Source organism: Chionomys nivalis, chromosome 15 (genome assembly GCF_950005125.1).
Source record: "Chionomys nivalis chromosome 15, mChiNiv1.1, whole genome shotgun sequence".
NCBI lineage: Eukaryota > Metazoa > Chordata > Mammalia > Rodentia > Cricetidae > Chionomys > Chionomys nivalis.
The window spans coordinates 33187219-33205557 of NC_080100.1; the positions used below are offsets into that span (position 1 = coordinate 33187219).

Below are 18339 nucleotides of genomic sequence, written 5' to 3' on the forward strand. Positions count from 1 at the left end.
GCACCAGTAGCCAGGCTCTGAAGCTGGGCTCTCTCGAGTGCTAGCTCTCTGCAGACTTTTCAGATCTTTCCCTACATCACCCTTGCCTCTGGTCAAACTAGGATCTTCCCGTCTGGATGGAAAGGAGCTGTACCTGCAGTGAGCACACCCCTGGCAAGGACATCCGTATCAGTTCAAAAGCTGATCTTCAGGGTGAAAGCCTTCTCTTACGCTGTGGGGTTAAGTCATTTCAGGAGCATTCCCTCCGAACAGTCAGAAGGGGAACGGCTATCGCGGATACAAATACTCGCTTTCTAAGAAATGTTTTTTCACTTAAAAACCGGAACAATTTCAGATAATTCACTTCTGAAAAAGAAAACAAAACAAACCCACCCGCCGCGTGGTCACCTAAGCGCGCACTTTCTCATACCCGCCACGAGGGGGCAGCGGCGGCCGCTGAGTCAGCGCCGACGCGGCTTCTCGGCTATCGCTTGCTCTTGTCTGGCTCTCGGCTCTCGGCAATGGATTCGCGCCGCTGGGGACGTGGGAGGCGCGGGCCCCGCCCCCAGCCGGCGGCGGCGGCGGCGGCGGCGGCGGCGGCCCTGAGCAGCAGTGCTGGCTGCGAGCAGAGCGGATCTGCACGAAGAGCGCGAGCGGAGCGGGGAGCGGACCGTGCACTGTCCTAGAGCTCCCCTCGGCACACAGGGGCGCGGGTACTGACCGCGGGGCCCTCGGGCGGGCCCGGGCTCGGGGCTCCGGGCTCGGGACCATGGCGCTGCGCGCCCGGGCACTCTACGATTTCAGGTCCGAGAACCCCGGGGAGATTTCGCTGCGGGAGCACGAGGTGTTGAGCCTGTGCAGCGAGCAGGACATCGAGGGCTGGCTCGAAGGGATCAACAGCCGCGGCGATCGCGGCCTCTTCCCGGCCTCGTACGTGCAGGTGATCCGAGCACCCGAGCCCGGCCCTCCGGCCGACGGCGGCCCCGGAGTCCCGGCCCGCTACGCCAACGTGCCGCCCGGTGGCTTTGAACCTCTGTCCGCCGCGCCATCCGCCGCCTTCCAGCCGCTGCTGCAGTCGCAGGCGCCGCCGGGGTCCTTCCAGCCGTCGAGCGCCGGCTTCCCGTACGGCGGGGGCGCTCTGCAGCCGTCGCCGCAGCAGCTGTACGGCGGCGGCTACCAGGCCAGCCAGGGCAGCGACGATGACTGGGACGACGAGTGGGACGATAGCTCCACGGTGGCCGACGAGCCGGGCGCGCTGGGCAGCGGCGCGTACCCCGATCTCGACGGCTCGTCCTCGGCTGGCGGCGGCGCGGCTGGTCGCTACCGCCTGTCCACACGCTCCGACCTGTCGCTGGGCTCCCGCGGCGGCCCGGCGCCTCCACAGCATCAAGCGTCTGGAGCCAAGAGCTCGGCCACGGTGAGCCGCAACCTCAATCGCTTCTCCACCTTCGTCAAGTCGGGCGGAGAGGCCTTCGTGCTGGGCGAGGCATCGGGCTTCGTGAAGGATGGGGACAAGCTGTGCGTGGTGCTGGGGCCCTACGGCCCCGAGTGGCAGGAGAACCCGTACCCTTTTCAGTGCACCATCGACGACCCCACCAAGCAGACCAAGTTCAAGGGCATGAAGAGCTACATCTCTTACAAGCTGGTGCCCACGCACACCCAGGTGCCAGTGCACAGGCGCTATAAGCACTTCGACTGGCTGTATGCGCGCCTGGCCGAGAAGTTCCCGGTCATCTCGGTGCCCCACCTGCCTGAGAAGCAGGCCACCGGGCGCTTCGAGGAGGACTTCATCTCCAAGCGCAGGAAGGGCCTGATCTGGTGGATGAATCACATGGCCAGCCACCCGGTGCTGGCACAGTGCGACGTCTTCCAGCATTTCCTGACCTGCCCCAGCAGCACGGACGAGAAGGCCTGGAAACAGGGTAAGCGAAAGGCTGAGAAGGATGAGATGGTGGGTGCCAACTTCTTCCTCACTCTGAGCACACCCCCAGCCGCCGCCCTGGACCTGCAGGAGGTGGAGAGCAAGATCGATGGCTTCAAGTGCTTCACCAAGAAGATGGACGACAGCGCCTTGCAGCTCAACCACACTGCCAATGAGTTTGCGCGCAAGCAGGTGACTGGCTTCAAGAAGGAGTATCAGAAGGTGGGCCAGTCCTTCCGAGGCCTCAGCCAAGCCTTTGAGCTGGACCAGCAGGCCTTCTCGGTGGGTCTGAACCAGGCCATCGCCTTCACCGGGGATGCCTACGATGCCATCGGCGAACTCTTCGCTGAGCAGCCCAGGCAGGACCTGGACCCTGTCATGGACCTGTTAGCACTGTATCAGGGGCACCTGGCCAACTTCCCAGACATCATCCATGTTCAAAAAGGTAAAGCCGGACCTGTTGAGCAGCTGGGGTGGGGTGTTTTGTTCAGGCTGAACGCAATGACTTTGATAGGCGCACCACTGTCTGGTTTCAGGTTCCGGTTCATTCTCTATGTCTGGGGACCCTTAGGGCTGTGCACTATTGGGACTTTGCTTAGAGAGTTTTCGGTGGATTGCTAGATCGCTCCTTCTAGGCAGAGAAGCCACTCAGTGGTTGTCGTCTCAGAGTTTGAATAGGCAGGGAAATCATTTGCTCAGATCTATAATCTTGTGGACTGGGGCAGAATTAGCAGGGGACCTAAACCAGGCCAGGCATCCCTTTGAACACTGCTGTGCTGGCAGAGATAGGAAAACAATAGTTGCCTCCCAATAAAGGTAAGTCAGGCTCTCTCCTGGGTTCCTGCTGTGTGGCAGGGGAGTTTGGCCAACCCTGTTCCAAAGCTGGAGTGGCACAGGAACTTCCTGTGTCAACTTCTTGTGACGTGCCCTGAAAGGCTCTCTACCTTCAGGAACCCAGCTCTCCTGTCTCTGGGTTTGGAATTCATCAACCAACTGACGTTTGGGCTGTTCTTCAGGGATAGCGCAGGGAAACTAGTTGAGAGGAAATGGGAATAGCATGTCTGAAGCAGCAAATTAGCTGTCCTGGTGTCAAAGTGTGCAAAGTGTGCTTTTCAAAGCTGGTGGTGTTGCTGGCTTTTGTGAAAACACTGAGACTTTGCAATTTTTTTTTTTTTTTTTCCGTAAACTGCAGCAGTCTTGCCTTCCTGACCTGAGGTTCCTCAGTAGCCGGCCGGCCCATATAATGGCTCTATTGATTGAGAGAGATGGGGAGGTGTTGCAGTTAGGAATGTGGCCTTGCCTCTGGAGGTCCAGAGTGGGGGAGGTGGCAGCAGGCAGTTACCTCCTGTAGCATCCTGGGCTGAGGGAAGGCTGCCTGGATAGGCAGGCTTGGCCTTGGGTGGGTGGGGATAACCCGTTCACTTCCCCGCCAGGGGGGAACAGAGCGACTGTGAACATCCCTGATATTTAACTTGTTCTTTCTTGGGTTCAGCTGAGTTCTTTCTTGACTGGAAGGAAACAGAACAAATCTCTTCCTCAGACATTTGGGGACATCAGTCTCCTTGACGGCATCTCCATCCTTTCTGCACTTTTCCTTCCCCTTCCCAGTGTGACCAGGCCTCTGACTCTTAATAGGGTGGGGGGATGGGGACGTTCAAAGGTCTTGAGTCCCTTCTTGCTGCTGCCAAACACAGTGCTGTGCCTGTCTGTGGTACTAGTTTCCTAACCGAAGAGCAACTTTCTTGACAACTAGCGATTCATAAATACAGTCCAGATTGAACTAGCTCTTCGAGCAATAATGTTCCTGCTGCCTGTGCTGAACCCACATCTACATTCCTTCTGTTTGATTTTTAAGTTATGAATCCTTACCTTCTGGGCTGCTGCTGGTGAAACTGACATTTCGAGTCTCCAGTGCAGCACCTTCCCCTTTAAGATCCCTTGCGTGACTTCAGTCAGGTCACACGCAGCTGCCTACTGCTGAATTTCTGTGACTCTGTCATTGAAGGAGAGCAGAACCGAGTACAGACACCTGGGGGCGGGCAGGTGTCTGTCTGCTCCTCCTCTGTGCGGGTTTCGACTGCCTCTGGCGTGCCCTGCTGTTGAAACTGTGTATCAGAAAAGCTGTGTTTGTCTCCAGGACTGCTTGACCGTGCAGTCTAGTTAGCCATTGGGCTTTTTTATTTTTTTCCCTCTTTCTCTCTCTCTCTCAACCATAAAACGTGAATTGTCTCCTGTTGTTTGGGACCTGGAAATTCTTTTCAAAACTGAAGCCGTTTTATGTGGTTTAATCAGCTCAAGAGAGTGAACACCTGTGGGCATTACTTCAGGCACACTGTTGATGGTGAAGTGTTTTCTGCTGTTAGCCTGGTGTGTTGTGCACCGGGAGCCAGAGTCTCCATGTGACCTGTCTTTAGAATGTAGACGCTTACAGCTGTAGTGCCCAGTGCCCTGAGTGTAGGGCCGACAACCGGTATCTCTCAAGGATGCTACTATTAGAAGTACAGATGAGATTAAAATCCTACCTCCTAGTGGGGGAGCTTTTTGCGCATGCTTAGGGACTTGGTGATGTAAGGATCAGCTGACCCTCTCTCTAGACTGTATAGTTGCTGTTGGAATGACTCTTCTTTTTTTTCAATCTGAGCCCTTGAGAGCCTGTTTGCTGCCTGAGTTTTGTTTTGTTTTTTGTTTCTTTTTTTCCCCCTCTAAGGTCTCAAGGTTTAATCACATCAGAGGGTTCAGTTGACTTTTGAAAATAGCGACTGCAAAAAGAAGAAACAAGAAAAACTCAAGCAGCTTCCCAGTCTTTTGCTGTAGGTGACCCAAAGTCTATATCTCAATTTAGGAAGAACTGCTCTCATTATTTAAAGGGGAGGCGGTTTTTCATTGCTTTGACATTTTCGATGCATGGTAAATTAAGTCTAATGAAAGCTTCAGTTCCTCATTCAAATGGCCATAAGTAACAGGTGCTTACTTAAATGAGTTGTGACCAGAAGGTTGGCCACTAGACCCCGGCATGTCCATCATAGTTCAGAGTTTCAACAGCTCTGCCTGGTTGGCTGTGACTTCAGCAACTCCCTTCCCAAGAGTCCGAAAATTAGTTACCTCTCAGTGGGTTTCCCTGGTCATTTTCATTTGGTAATTTTGTGGCAAGACTTGCTTCCCTGGTAAGCTTAATTGCTGAGTGGGAGGGAGACAGGTTCTGCTGGATCCCTGCTGCCCTCTCCCCTCACTTGCCCTGTGAGCATGATTAACTGCTGGCCACCATGTCTCAGAACCACACCTGCCTCCTCTGGGTGTCTGAACCGTCCTGGTGGGGACCCCCACGACAGAATAACTGTGGGTGCTCTTAGCTGTGGTGGGCTGGCTTTTGCTCAGACTAATAAAGGTTTTAGTTTAGTACTGTGAGCAGAAGTGAAGAGAGCCATATGGTTCCATCAGCCAAAAGATAATTCCAGAGTTGTGTTTTTAAATCAACTAATGGACTCTTGGATAAATAGACCTACTTAGTTTAATGGAGTGGAAGTGGAGGGTGAGGGGGTTGCTGCAGTCTGTAGTAACATCGGATGGAAATTTCGAATGTGCTCAGATTGCAGCCATACTTGGCTTAACAGGAGCCCTTTCGGCTCTCCAGATGCTCTGCAGGCTATGGGTCTGCTCACCCGAGGCTCTGATTTTGTTCTCCTCGGTGGGAGCATTTTATCTCTCCTATTTTATCATTCTTGCCTGTAGTGTGTTTTGAGAATGCTGAAGCCCAGGGGCTCTGCAGCAGTCTGTGGGAGAGTGTTGTGGGGTTCACAGCGTATTCAGTGTGGTTTCCAAAGAGATGGTTAGCTTCTCTGATGTAATAAAGCCACTTCTGGGTGGCTGCAACCCACGGTTTAAGTGTCTGACATTTATCTCTTGAGGATCACAGCAGGAAGGACCACGACAGCAAAGTGATGAGACCTCTGTTTTTCCCTTTGCTCCTAAGATGGACTAGAGGAGTGGAGGGGGCCACACAGGGCAAAGGCCTCAAACCTCATCACACACTGAACCATTACTCATTTGTGGGAGAATCTTAGCAGGGTCTCTGAAGCTGCAGCCAACTAGACAGCGCCCTTCAGTGGAACCTTTCAACAATGACAGAAGCGCCTGTGTTGAAACCTCACTTGTGCTCTGCGAAGGGCTAGGTGAGCACAGTCCCGTTCTCGCGCTCTTCCCTTGATGCTGAAACTCTCTCTTTGCTCTGAGTGGTCCAGATGGCACTGCCTTTTCAACAACAACAACAAGTAGCCCCACGACCTGAGTGAGGCATGGTGGCCAGAAGCTGGCCTGTGAGTGTCCTGGCTAGAATTTCTCCATTGTGCCGCCTTTCACCACCCTGAGGAGGGCTGGTCTTGTCTCCCTCAGCCATTAATTAAAGATAGCCCGAGCCCCAGCAGGGCAGACAAGGTGAGGCCTTGCTGTCCCGGCCTCATTGAGTGTGCCCTGTTCTCCTGTCCTAAAAATAGCTGGAAGAAGGTGGTGCCAGGAACAAAGAAAGATCTAAGGAGGCGGCGGTGTACAAGCCCATCCCTGAAACCCCTGGGCCGGAGATGGAGGCCAGTTGTTCTTTGTGTTTTAACTCAGAGCGGTTCCCCCGCTCCTCCCTCCACCTCAGCTTTGACTTCATTTCTAGATGTAGCATTTGTCCCCGTGTGCACTTTTCTCAGTGACTCTAAGGTAACCGTGATTGGTCCGTGACTGTCCTGCTCAGACAGCTGGATGGATGCTTTTCCCTCTTCCCTGCCAGTGGTTTCTAGACTGCTCTGCAGTCCTGTCTGCCTAGACTGTCCACAGTCGCTGCAGAACTGAGAGGAGGCAGGGGACTTTCATTCCTTCCCAGTTCCACCAGGGACTTGTCACACCCCTGGGCTTCATTGGTCTTCCCTTCCCGTTGGGGAGTGACACCCTGTCTGATCACCGTAGGATTTCCAAGCACGAGAAATTCTGTGATTCACCAGGAAACTTCCCGTAAACTTCGGTTCCTTTTGGCGCCTCTATAAAAATCTGCTGTGTTATATCTAATATTTTTAAACCAGGGTTTAGTATTAAATTGGATTGCATCATCTCTGATGCCCATGATACATGATTATCACCAATTAAGTGGTCTGGTAACTGTGCTGTGTTTAGTGAGATTGTATCCAGAAGACAGATGGAACCATCTGGCAATGGTATTATGCAGCACAGACTAGAGGCACAGACGGCACTCTTGATCCTCAGTGAGTTCTGTGGTGTGCCAGGTTGCTGAGGGCCTGGAGGATAATGGGAAAGGGGGCATGCTCTTAGTGTACCCGTGGCACAAGGGAAGTCTTGTGTGCAGCTTCAGGGCTGTGGCCCCGTGCCCATCTGTGGACAAGTGTGGAGCCTGCTGGGCTGGGGCATGGCCGAGTGGGAGTAACCCTGAACCATTGGAACCTCCATAATCTTCAGAGCAAAGTGGAAGCACTTACTCAAGGTCACCCCAGGATTAGATTTTATGGTGCTTAGTAGCTACTTACTAAATATTTGACTTTGAGAACAGGAAGGTGCTTTTAAAATGGGATTCAATCTCCATTGAAACACGGTCCTAGTGAGTATAACATCCCCCCTACCCCCTTGCAGCCTGTAACCACCAGAATTGCAGACATTGGCACAAAAGCTGGAGGACTCCTTAGTACGGCCCTGGGTGTTCTGTTTTCATCAAGTTACCCTGTATTGAGTACCAGAACGCATTACTGGCATCAGAGGGGTAAGCGGAGACATTGCCTGGAGTGATCAGTATATTGCTCCCATTAGATGGTTTATGCAAATTTTCTCTTGTCAGCGCTCTTCCTCCCACACCAAATGAACTTGGTGCCGGGACAGGATGCTGCAGCACTTCTGAGCATCATTCCCCACGTCTGTAGAGGTGACGATCGGGCTTCCCTACATACTACTTTGTTTAGATGATTTTTAGCTTGTTAAATAGCGTTAGTATTTCATATTGAAAGTAGAACAGCTCAAGAAAGCGGTAGACATTTAGACATTGTTTCAGGCTGACCTCAGGAGTGTTTGCCCATGTGACTCAGGCTGGGAGCTTGAAAATCCTTTATCAGCTGACGGAGTTAAAAACATTTAGTTCAGATCGGTAAGCACGGATCCCTGGTTTAATTCATCGGGTGTTTCTGGAAGGGAAGTACCTGATCTCCTGACCACCTGTTGGCGCCCTGTGTTCTGAAGCTGCCTGTGGTGAACATCTGGCGCCAATTCTAGGACCCAATGAGGGATGTAATGAATGGGGCTGCAACAGTGATTGGTTGGAATGCTGGCTTTTTCCTGCCTGCAAAGTGAACTTTATTTTGAACTCTAAACACAGCCTCCTTTCCCCAAATGAAGGAAAGTCAAGTTTTCTTTTCGTGTTGCAACCCAAATACTGCCCAAAAACAGCTTAAGGGAGAATGGGTTTGCTTTGACTTGGGTTTGCAAGTGGCATGCCCTTCCTGGGAGGGAAGGCGTCATAGCAGGTGGCTCCCTGGTGGCTGGAGTGTGCAGGGGGGACCCCTTACCTGCTTCTGCTCCCAGATTCCTCCCTCTTCTTCTCTTCAGTTGTGAGACACCCACCCAGTCTCTGGGTGGCCCTCAGCTTATCTTCCTTATTAGCTCCCCACAGACATTCCCAAAGGTGTGTGTCACAAATGCCCTTAATCCAGTCAACCTGACAATCAAAATTCCCCATCACGGTGTGTAATCTGATTAAACATCAGTGTCATTTCTACCCTTTTTCTGAGAACTTTGACATTCATGATGTGATCTGATTTTCCCCTGTGCATCATTTAGTGAGTTGGAAGACAGTAGTTGGGAGAAAGGCAACCCTCTAAAAAATAAACTCGATTTTTATTGCATAAATATTTAAGTAGATACCATAGCCTAAGCACTGCCAACATTACATCAGTGACCCAAATGACTACCACCTTGTGTAGCTCCCAGTCTAGCAGGGTGGAGACACAGTGAAAGATAAACATAGCGAACCATAATACACAACAGATATGTGTGATACGTGTTCAGAAGTGGGGCAGGGGACGGGGTGGAGCGCAGAATTGTGTGGGCAGGGTAGAGCCCACTGAGAAGGTGGGATTGAATAGCATTGTGGAGGCTGGGAGGTCAGTAGAGCTGCTCCGGCCGAGGGGTCATCTGTAACAAGGCTGCCGGTGGCTGTGGACTGGGAAGGTGGAAGAAAAGCCAGGAGGTCAACTGTTGTGTCTAAGGCCATTCTAGTAGGAGAGGTCACCCCAGAAGGGCAGAACGGTCAGGCTTTGTAGGTCATTGTCAGGACGTGTGTTAAGCCAGGGGCTGGAGAGATGGCTCAGTGGTTAAGAGCACTTACTGCTCTCCCAGTTCAATTCCCAGCACCCACATGGCAGCTAACAGCTGTCTATAACTCCAAGATCTGACACCCTCACATAGACATACATGCGGGCAAAATGTTAATACTAATAAAATAAGAATAGGTTATTTAAAAAAAGTTCAAGCGAGATGGAAGCTGTTGCAGGATTTTGAGTAAAGGAATGACATTTTGGACATTTCCCAGTTGCACAGAGAAAAAGAATGGCTCGGAGGTCTGAGCAGGTACAAACAGGAAAAGAGTAGGAGTTGGTGGCCTAGACAAGAGAGAGGCGGTAGAGGTGATCAGGAGGGCTCCCAGCTCTGGGAGAGATCTGTGGTGAAGGTACAGTCCTCAGGTTTGGGGCACATTGGGATCTGTGTCTCTCCCCATCACAAGCACAGGCAGCCAAACCCCTGACCTGGACCTCGTGCTTGGAGCCTTCCTGTCCTGAGCAGTCATCCTGTGCACGGTTTGTTTGTTGGCTGGTGTTGGCTGGCTCCCTTCTGTGATCCTGCATTATATAGCTACAGTCACGTATGTGTTTGTGGTAGGTGCTTCATACATGTTTGTGGCATTAATGAACCATTGGCTGACTTATGTTACTTACTGGATGTTTTTGTTTTTCCATTTAAAAGTACAGAATCAAAAGATAGAATCTGTGTGTACTTTATGGATGAAGTCATTATTAATATGTGAGTGGCTTTAAATTCTTAGATTTTTGTGGCTGTGATGTGACTTTCCAAAATTCCCTGGAGGGAGGAAAATGAACATGTTCCTCATGGTATTTCTTTGTATGGACTATGGTGTTTGAATGTGTAGAGATAAAGTTCACAAACACACACTTCTTTTTTGGTAGGTTTTAGTAGTAGTACTTTTTGGAGGACTCTTTCTGTTTAATTTGGAGCACAAGGACCTAAATAATGTGCATTGACGTTGTTGATGGACTTGGATTCCTGTAGCTCGGATGCTGAGCGCATGGTCCCTCATAGAAGTTATAGTTCTTTCTGTGGGGCGGCATGTGTGTACAGAGGACCCAGATGAAGAGCACTTTCATCTCAGAATACGTGTATGAGAATCTAGAAGATGGAGGGGTTGTCAGTTTGCATTCGAGACTTGGGTGGAGGGTATTTAGTTTTTGCTTCGAAAGATTCTTTTGGAAGAACATGGATGGAAAGTACCCGCTTGGTCTCGGATATGGTTTAGGATAGGTATGATAAGCACATAATAGCCAACACATTGGTTCCCGCACAGAAGTCCATGACGAAGTCTGAATAGCTGTGATTACGGTGTGGCACACACAGGCATGGCTGCACTGAGGAAGGAGAAGGTATTTGTAATTGCGCAGTTTCATTCTAAGATGAGTTTGGAAAGCAACTGTAAATTTCCAAGCGGGGAGAGAAATTCCCAGACCAGAGGAACCATTTATGCAAAAATCAGTCCAGGCTGCCTCTCAGAATCAGCTCAGCCCTTCTCCCCCTCTTTTGAACCTGGATGTCAAATGCATACAGTTTAGACATTAGTGATCTTCAAAAAGTGCTTATGATGCACTTCTGGGTTTACAGCTGCTGTTGTGGGTGGTGGAGGGAGTGTTATAGAAGGGGGTCATTAATGTGGCCGAGTTAGCGCTTCCGGTGGACACGTGTGGTGTGTGGGAAGCTTTTGAAATAATTGAGGCAAGGCATGGTAAAATCCCGAATAGATGCAGTATCACGGAGTGGAGAAAGAGGCGGGCACTTCCCTCGCAGAAGTGGAGAAAGGAGACATAAAATGACTGTAGATCATAGACCGCGGAACCACCTTGGGAGACAGCTTTAAGCAGAGGTCTGCAGGCCGCAGCTCACGGGCCAGGTGTACCAAGGTGCTGTTTACAGCACTTGAGCTAAGGATGGCTTTTATGTTCTTAGTGGTTCTCTAAGTGCCTGCATAATAACCTCAGTTTTGCTTGGTGATCTGCAAAGCCTAAAATATTTACTGTTTAGCTTTCAAAGAAAATGTTTGCTGAGCCTCTTGTTCAAGGACAAGCAGGTTAGTGGAATGGAAGTACAAGTGGTGGTTGCTGCTCTTTATGGAGTTTGCTGTGTGGCTCCGCTATTCAGGCATACTGGGGAACATTACATCATAGTTCTTTGAACAAGTGCTTCATATCAGTCTCTTATGGGATCAGTGTTTAATGCTTTTAGGCATTGGTATTATCTCCTGTATTCGTTTCCCAGGACTGCTTTAACAGGTTGTCGTCATCTGGGTGACTTAAACCACAGCATGTGTTCCGTTACAGTTCTGCTGTCTGAAATGCAGGTGTTGGCAGAACCATTGCTCTTCCAAGCTGTGGGATAGTGCTCTTGTACACTGTAAAGATGTGTCACTTGTGTATTAGTTTAATAAAATACCAATTGGTCAGTAGCCAGGCAGGAAGGATAGGCAGGGCAATCAAACAAGAGAATGCTGGGAAGAGGAAAGGCAGAGACTTAGCCACCATCCAGACAAAGAGGAAGGAAGCTGAAAATACTGTACTGAGAAAAGGTACAAAGCCACATGGCTAAACAGAGATAAGAATTACAGGTTAATTTAAGTTGTAAGAGCTAGTTAATAATAAGCCTCAGCTAATTAATGTAAGCCTCTGTGTGTTTCTTTGGGACTGAACGGCTGTGGGACCAGTCGGGACAGAAACTTCTGTCTACATTTCCATGGAGATCTCTTCCATTCCTGGTTGCTGGCCTTCCTCAGAGTGCCTTGGCTATAGGTCATCAGTCTGTACCCATTTTGGCATGGCATTAGCCCTGTGTGTAACTGGGTGACTGGCCATCTGGCTCTGCTCTCTTCTTTCTTGCCTGCTGTGCCCAGTGCGGCCTTACATCTGACAGCACCTCACTATTGACATGTATGTGCAAAGACTGTTTCCTGGTGGATAAGGATTGGGGCGATGCTCTTCAATCCAGTATAGTTAGTTAACCTCCCCCACGAGGGTATCATCTCCCCATGGTGATGCCTCACAACTGAGGCTGAGAAGCTGGGCATGTCCTAGGTCACACAGCTGACAAACCAGGGCAGCATTTGAATTCATCTTTCATCTGGAGACTGGTGTGTGTCACTACAAGAATACTTGCTAGGAAAGAGTCTGTTGACAGCATCTGGTAAAGGTTTTTCAAGTACACAGTGACATCTTGATCATTTTCAAAGTAGCTATCATATTTTGAAGGCTTTTTACCACTTACTAGGCACGGCACTTTCATATACTTATATACGCTGTATCTGGTTAAACCTCATGGGAGCTTTTGAGGTAGCCACCCCTCTGTTTTTTACCGCTTTCCAGGTGGGGACTGAGCTGTGGAAGTCAAAGCCTGAGATTTCCGCATCCCCCCTGGTATTGACTGTACGCCCCACTTTGGAAAGCTCTGCCAACATGTTCAGAGACGGGGCTGTGGAGTAGGACACTGGCTGCGGCTCTGGAAAGGAACGGCTAAACTTGAGATGCCTGCTAGCTAGCGTGGCAGCACTTGGCACCGTGCTGGGTGTCTGGAGGGGCTTAGTGTTACCCCTGGGTGTTATGTTTGGGTAAGGCCTCTAACAGAAATCTACAGTGGCGAGGAGGGGCATGATGAGGAGATAGGAGCAGAGCTGAAAGGAATTGTAGGAAAGCCTGCCCTCCAGGCCTCTGTGTCTTTAGGCAGGTCCCCATCTGAAACCCAGATTTGCCCTGAATTTATGTACACCTTCCTGTCTCAGCCTAAGTGCCGCACAGACACACACCACTGTGGCCCCCTTGTTTTAATGAAAGGAAAAGCTTAAGTTTCTTCTGATCTGCAAAGGTAAAGGGAAGCCCTGGGAAAATAAATCAATAGAGAAACCCCTCCTCTTGCAGCCTGGCAGCATAACTGATACCAGCTCTTGACAAAGGTCTTCCAGGGTGGGGGTAGGGGCTTGCCTTTATATCCCAGGGAACTCAATCCCTGTTTTACACACTAGGATACTCTTAACCAATCTAGATAACAACCTGGCCCATCTCAGTGTGAGTATATTTTTTAAACTTGGTATTTTCTAGCTCTTGTGTTTTGTCTCTGGTTGGTTGGTTGTTCTCTGCTCCTACCCAAGGAAGTTCAGACTGCCAGAGTAAAGAATAAAGCCAGTAGACTCCTGATCCCTGCCAGTATGGGGAAGCAGGGAAGCCACGGGGGTGAGGGGGTTTCTGTTTAAGACGGCGATGTAAGAGCTGCCCCTAAAACTTAGTGCTCACGGGGTGGGGTGCAGCGGCCCTCACAGTGTGGGCGCAGTGAAAGAAATATGAGAAGACCTGAGGTGCCTTCCTTGCATGATGGGATCCATTTCAGGGAAAATACTAGACAGCAAAAAACACATACTCTGGAACTATTTTTGTGGCCTCGGGTTAATGCAGCCCTCTTGGACGAGTTCACAGCCCAGCCTCCTGGAAGGCCTTGGCTCTGAGCTCTCAGCGTCCAGCCCGCTGGTGGCCCTGTCAAGCTCTGGTGTCACTTGGCACTAGACCAAGCCTGGTCCTGCCCCGTGAGTGGGTCTTCTCTGTTTAGCAGCCTGTGTAGATTTGATTTTAGCCCAAGTCTCCATTTTATCTTCCCAGAACAAAAGAAACCAAGATTTTATTCCAATTATAAGTGCTTTCCAGGTCCTCTCCTCTCTGACTCCTGGGGTTGGTTGTGAAGGGTCTGCTAAATGCAAGTTCTGGCAGCTTGCTGACCCTGCTTAGTGGAATTTTATGGCCAGAAAATATTTAAGAAAAGAAATAACACTTGTTTTGTCTTTCTTTCATGCACAGATTTTAGAGTCTTTGTATATTTGTTGAGGTAGAGGCTATTCAGCACTTCCCCTCACCCCACTCTTCTGAAGTCAGGGTGTATAGTCCTTACCGAACGTCTTGGATCTACTTTTTGTCCCCCAGGTTTTAAATCTCCCCCTTGGTCCTGGAGATCAACCACAGGGCTTTGCTTGCTGAGTGTGGCTCCCCATTGAGCCAGGTGCCACCCAGGTTTAGTATGTCTTGGGAGCTGGGGCATCATAAGAACCTTTCTGAGATTCCAGCCATTGTGTTTGTAGCAAACAAGCTGCAAGAGATCCATGACTTGAGGCTTCATTTGGGGAGCAAGGCAAACTGAACATCTTTTAGTGGGTGTAGGTCAGCTTGATGCTCTGGTCCATACTGGCTGTCCATCCGCTGGTGGACCTTCGGTGACTGCATTAGAGCTGTCCCAGCTGGTTCCTCAGGATATAGCAAAGACTTTTTACCAAGAACAAGCTTAGAGAATGGATTTTTCTATTTATTTATTTGGGACAGGGTCAGCTTTGGAGGCTGCCCTGGAACTAGCTAGCTCTTGTAGGCCAGGCTGGCCTCCTCGAACTCACAGAGACCACCTGCCTCCGGAGTGAGTGCTGGGCTTAAAGGCGTCCGCCACCACCGCCCGACTGAGAATGGGTTCTTTAAAGGGTTCCTTTTTCTGTTGTTCCCCCATTAACAAGCAGCCAGGGTTGGTTTTTTCCTGCCACTTATTCTTCTTGTCTCAGCTCTCTTAAAATAGCTCCAGACGTCTCGTCATTTAGTGCAGTTGTGAGCTGGAAGGGAACTCAAATGAATTTACCTTGGAAGTTTGGTAGTACTTTTGTGGCATTTAAGCCCTTCAATAATGTTGTTGGGGGCCGGGTTTAGTAATCCTGGAACCTTGAGAGGCTGAGTTTAGGGGGTTGTGAGTTCAAGGGTAGTAAGGGCTACCTAGTAGACTGGTCTCCAACACAGAAACAGGGAATGTACTCAGAACCTACTAGGACTTGAATGGATGGAATTCTTGAGGCCCCTCGGGGCTGCTCCTGCAGGAGATGTGGGCAAGGGAGTCCCCACTGGGCCCAGGTTCCTAGGCAGCCAGCTATCATCAGTATTGTCATTCAGTTCCTAAAGCTTCGCCTTACAAGCTTTGAAGATTGGGTGCTCTTTACTTCCTGTGGGGGTTGAGGAGAAGAAAAGCATGCAGCCTGCAGAGGGTAGCACAGAAAGGTGCCCTTGATGCCCTGTGTGAGTTCACCATCCCAGTGACCACCTCACCTCTGTTAGCTGGTATCAGCCTTTGTTTTGGTATGTAAATACTGGAGCAGAGGGAAAGTGTACCAAGTGGGGGGGCGCCCAAACGGAGGAAGGAAAGGGCTGGGAAAGACCGCAGGAGTGGAGGAGGCTGCAAGGGTGTGGGGATCAGTTGGGAGGGTAAGGAAGTAGGTCACCTTGACAAATTAGCATTCTCTTTCAACTTTGGTAGCTGGGGGGGGGGGGGGGGCGGGGAGATGGAAATAAACTGGCCACCCATCCAGACTGCTGTCCCTGTGCCCCTTCCTGCTTTGCCTCTCACACCAAGGCCTCTCTTTTATGAGAAAGTCCATAGGAAGACCAAAAAAATCAACTTTATGTTTTTGGCATATTCATGATTTCAAAATCAAATGACTTTTTTTTTTTTTAACCACCCCTCCCTTTCTTTCTTTGAAGGGAAAAAACATAGCCTTTGGATCCCTGTTGCTTAGTGACTGGGCCTTTTGTGTAAGTGGATTTAGAAGGACAAAACCGACTGAGACGATATTTGGATGAGGGTGGGAAGGCAGAGAGAGAATTGGGGTTGGGGCATAAAGAGGGAGCCCTGCACCAGCCCCAGCAACTTGTCAAACAGAGTCGCGGCAGCTCCTGAGGCAGGATAGAGCCCGTGAAGCTGGGTTTTTCCTGTTTCTTTTGTGGGTCAGTTGGTGCCAGGAAAGTTGGCTGTCCCTGTGGAGCGGGCACAGCCACTTGTTGACTTAGTTCAGCTGGCGGCCGTGGTTGTCACTGTGGGCTAGGACCCGCACTGCAGAGCGCACAAGGTCTCTGCAAAGGCAGTGACGTGGAAATGCTTGGTAAGCGCTAGCTTCTTACTGAGAAATAATTTAATGACGTGGTACATCAGTAGCATGGTGCTCAGTCAAGTGGTGCTGACTTCCTTGATCGTTATTCATTTATAAAATTTGAATCTAATGTAATGATATTAATGAACTTTGTTAATAATTAAATCCTTTCATTTTGTATTCATTTCAAACATGAATAACATGCTCCTGATAAAGGCATGCCTGCAAATTATGAGCAGAGACTTGGTTCTCTCTGGCTTTGCTCTTTTTCCGCCAGAGCGGCTTGTAAGACTTTACAGCCTGCTCACCCTGGTAACACACACACACACACACACACAAAGGTAGGGAGGGAGTGGGCGGAAGTGAATTGGGCCTTGGGAGCTGATTTTGGAGTTGGAAATGAACACAAAGTTTCTTCCAGAGGTGGGTCAATGGGAGTAGGTTTGAGAATGAACCTTGCTGAAATTTGCAGTTATAGAGTCGGCATTGGAGTTCAGGAGATTAAAAAAGAACATTGGTTTAGTTCCTCTTAACTCTCCAAATGTTGAAGGAGTCCTTTTGGTTTTTCAAAACCATTTGGTCGGTGTAGCCTAGGCTGGTCTGGAATTCACGAATGTGCTCACGTGTCCTTGAGCTCACCGCAGGCTTCCTGCTTCTGCTTCCAAGTTCATGCATGCCGACTTGAGACTCCTAAGATGTGAATCTTATCTGTGGATGCCCGCAAAGCTGTTGGCAGCCTCCTGCAGACACCTACCTCATCTTAGAGTGGAAAGGGCCAGGCCGGCCCACAGGTGGGAATGGTGGCTTCTTTGAAACAAATAGCCCTGGGACATTTTGGACAAGTGACAACCTCTTCTTTCTTGGAAGATTTTAGAATTATACCATGAACTCTCTCAAGCTTCTGTTTCAGATAATAGGGGAACCTGGTACCAGCTGTGCCCTGCTTACCTGGGCCTGAGCCGCAGTTCAGCTTCCTCAGAGTCTGTCAGGCCTGGAGTGATGGGGTGGGGTCGGTCATACGTCTGTGGAAGCCCAGGCCTCAGGGCTCCTGCCGCTCCTTTAGAAATACAGTTTTAGCCAAGTGAACTTTTGGTCCTATTGAGGGCTCCATATAATTTGCCAAACTAACTTAGTAAGTCAACCAAGTGCCCACCAGAACCGTCCCTCTTGATATGTAAGCTTTTCAGTATGTCAGTCATGCCATGTGCTACCACAGAGCTCACAGGAAGGAACCTGCCGGGGCTCTGGGACAGCCTGTGCTACTTCTGCCTTAGGGGGATGTTGCCTAAGTGTCCGCCTCCCTTCAGGCCCTTTCCTGTGCTTGGAGTACAGGTCAGGAGCTGGTTTCCTGTGGGTGACTCAGGAGACTGCGCTGCTTTGCACCACCTTCCTGTGAGAGGCAAGCGCTCTGTCGGACGTGTTCCCCATACTTCTGAAGAACGCACCACGCTCTGTTGTAGACCCCTTTAAAATGAGCACTTTGCTTGTGTCTGTCTGCTAGCCCAGTAAAGTCCCCTTAGAAGCTGTAACCGGCAGTCACTTAGCCATTTTATTTATCAGCACAAATTCACTGGATGGAAGCAGTGGCTTTCCTTAGGAAATTTCATGCAGGTTTGGAATGTGCTTTGAGCCGCCCCGCCCTCATGTCTCCTCCCTCGTCCCCCTGATCGCCTTTCCTTCCTCCCGGATAGTCCCCTTCTGCTGTCCTGTCTTCTTAAGAAGACAATCTAGGTTGAGATGAGAGAAATGTGGTACTGTCTGAGTGTTATAGTTCATATACCGTAACATTTTCCTGCAGCTGACATTGTTCTGCAGTTCTCCTGTATGTACCTGTCGGTGTGTGTGTGTGTGTGTGTGTGTGTGTGTGTGTGTGTGTGTATGCATGTGTGTGTCAGTGTGTCCCTTTGTTAGATCTCTCACTGAATCTGGAGCCAGATTGCTCTGCCAACCAGAGTTGGCCCCAGAGACCCTCCTGCTTCTGCCCCTCTGGGCTAGCAGTGTGTGGGGCATGTTACAAGAGTACTCCCCTATATAGCTTTTAGTGAGGACCAGGAATTGGGATCCATTTTGCATGCTTGCACGGCAAGCACCTCCCTGATTTGAGCCATCTCTGCAGCCACAATTTATACTTCTTTATGGCAAAGTAATATTCCATTCTGTACACCTGCGACATTGACTTCAGGCTGATTCCAGAGTT

At 50.1% G+C, this 18339-nt stretch overlaps 1 protein-coding gene across 1 annotated transcript in view; it reads left to right on the forward strand.

Moving 5' to 3' along the window:
- The first annotated feature begins 579 nt into the window (after nt 1-579).
- Nucleotides 580-18339, forward strand: part of Snx18 (sorting nexin 18) — a 29688-nt gene continuing 11928 nt past the window's right edge. Inside the window, exon 1 of the mRNA XM_057789864.1 lies at nt 580-2345. Within this exon, the coding sequence (XP_057645847.1) occupies nt 749-2345 (1597 nt within the window). The 5' untranslated portion in view covers nt 580-748. The remainder of the gene's footprint in view (nt 2346-18339) is intronic.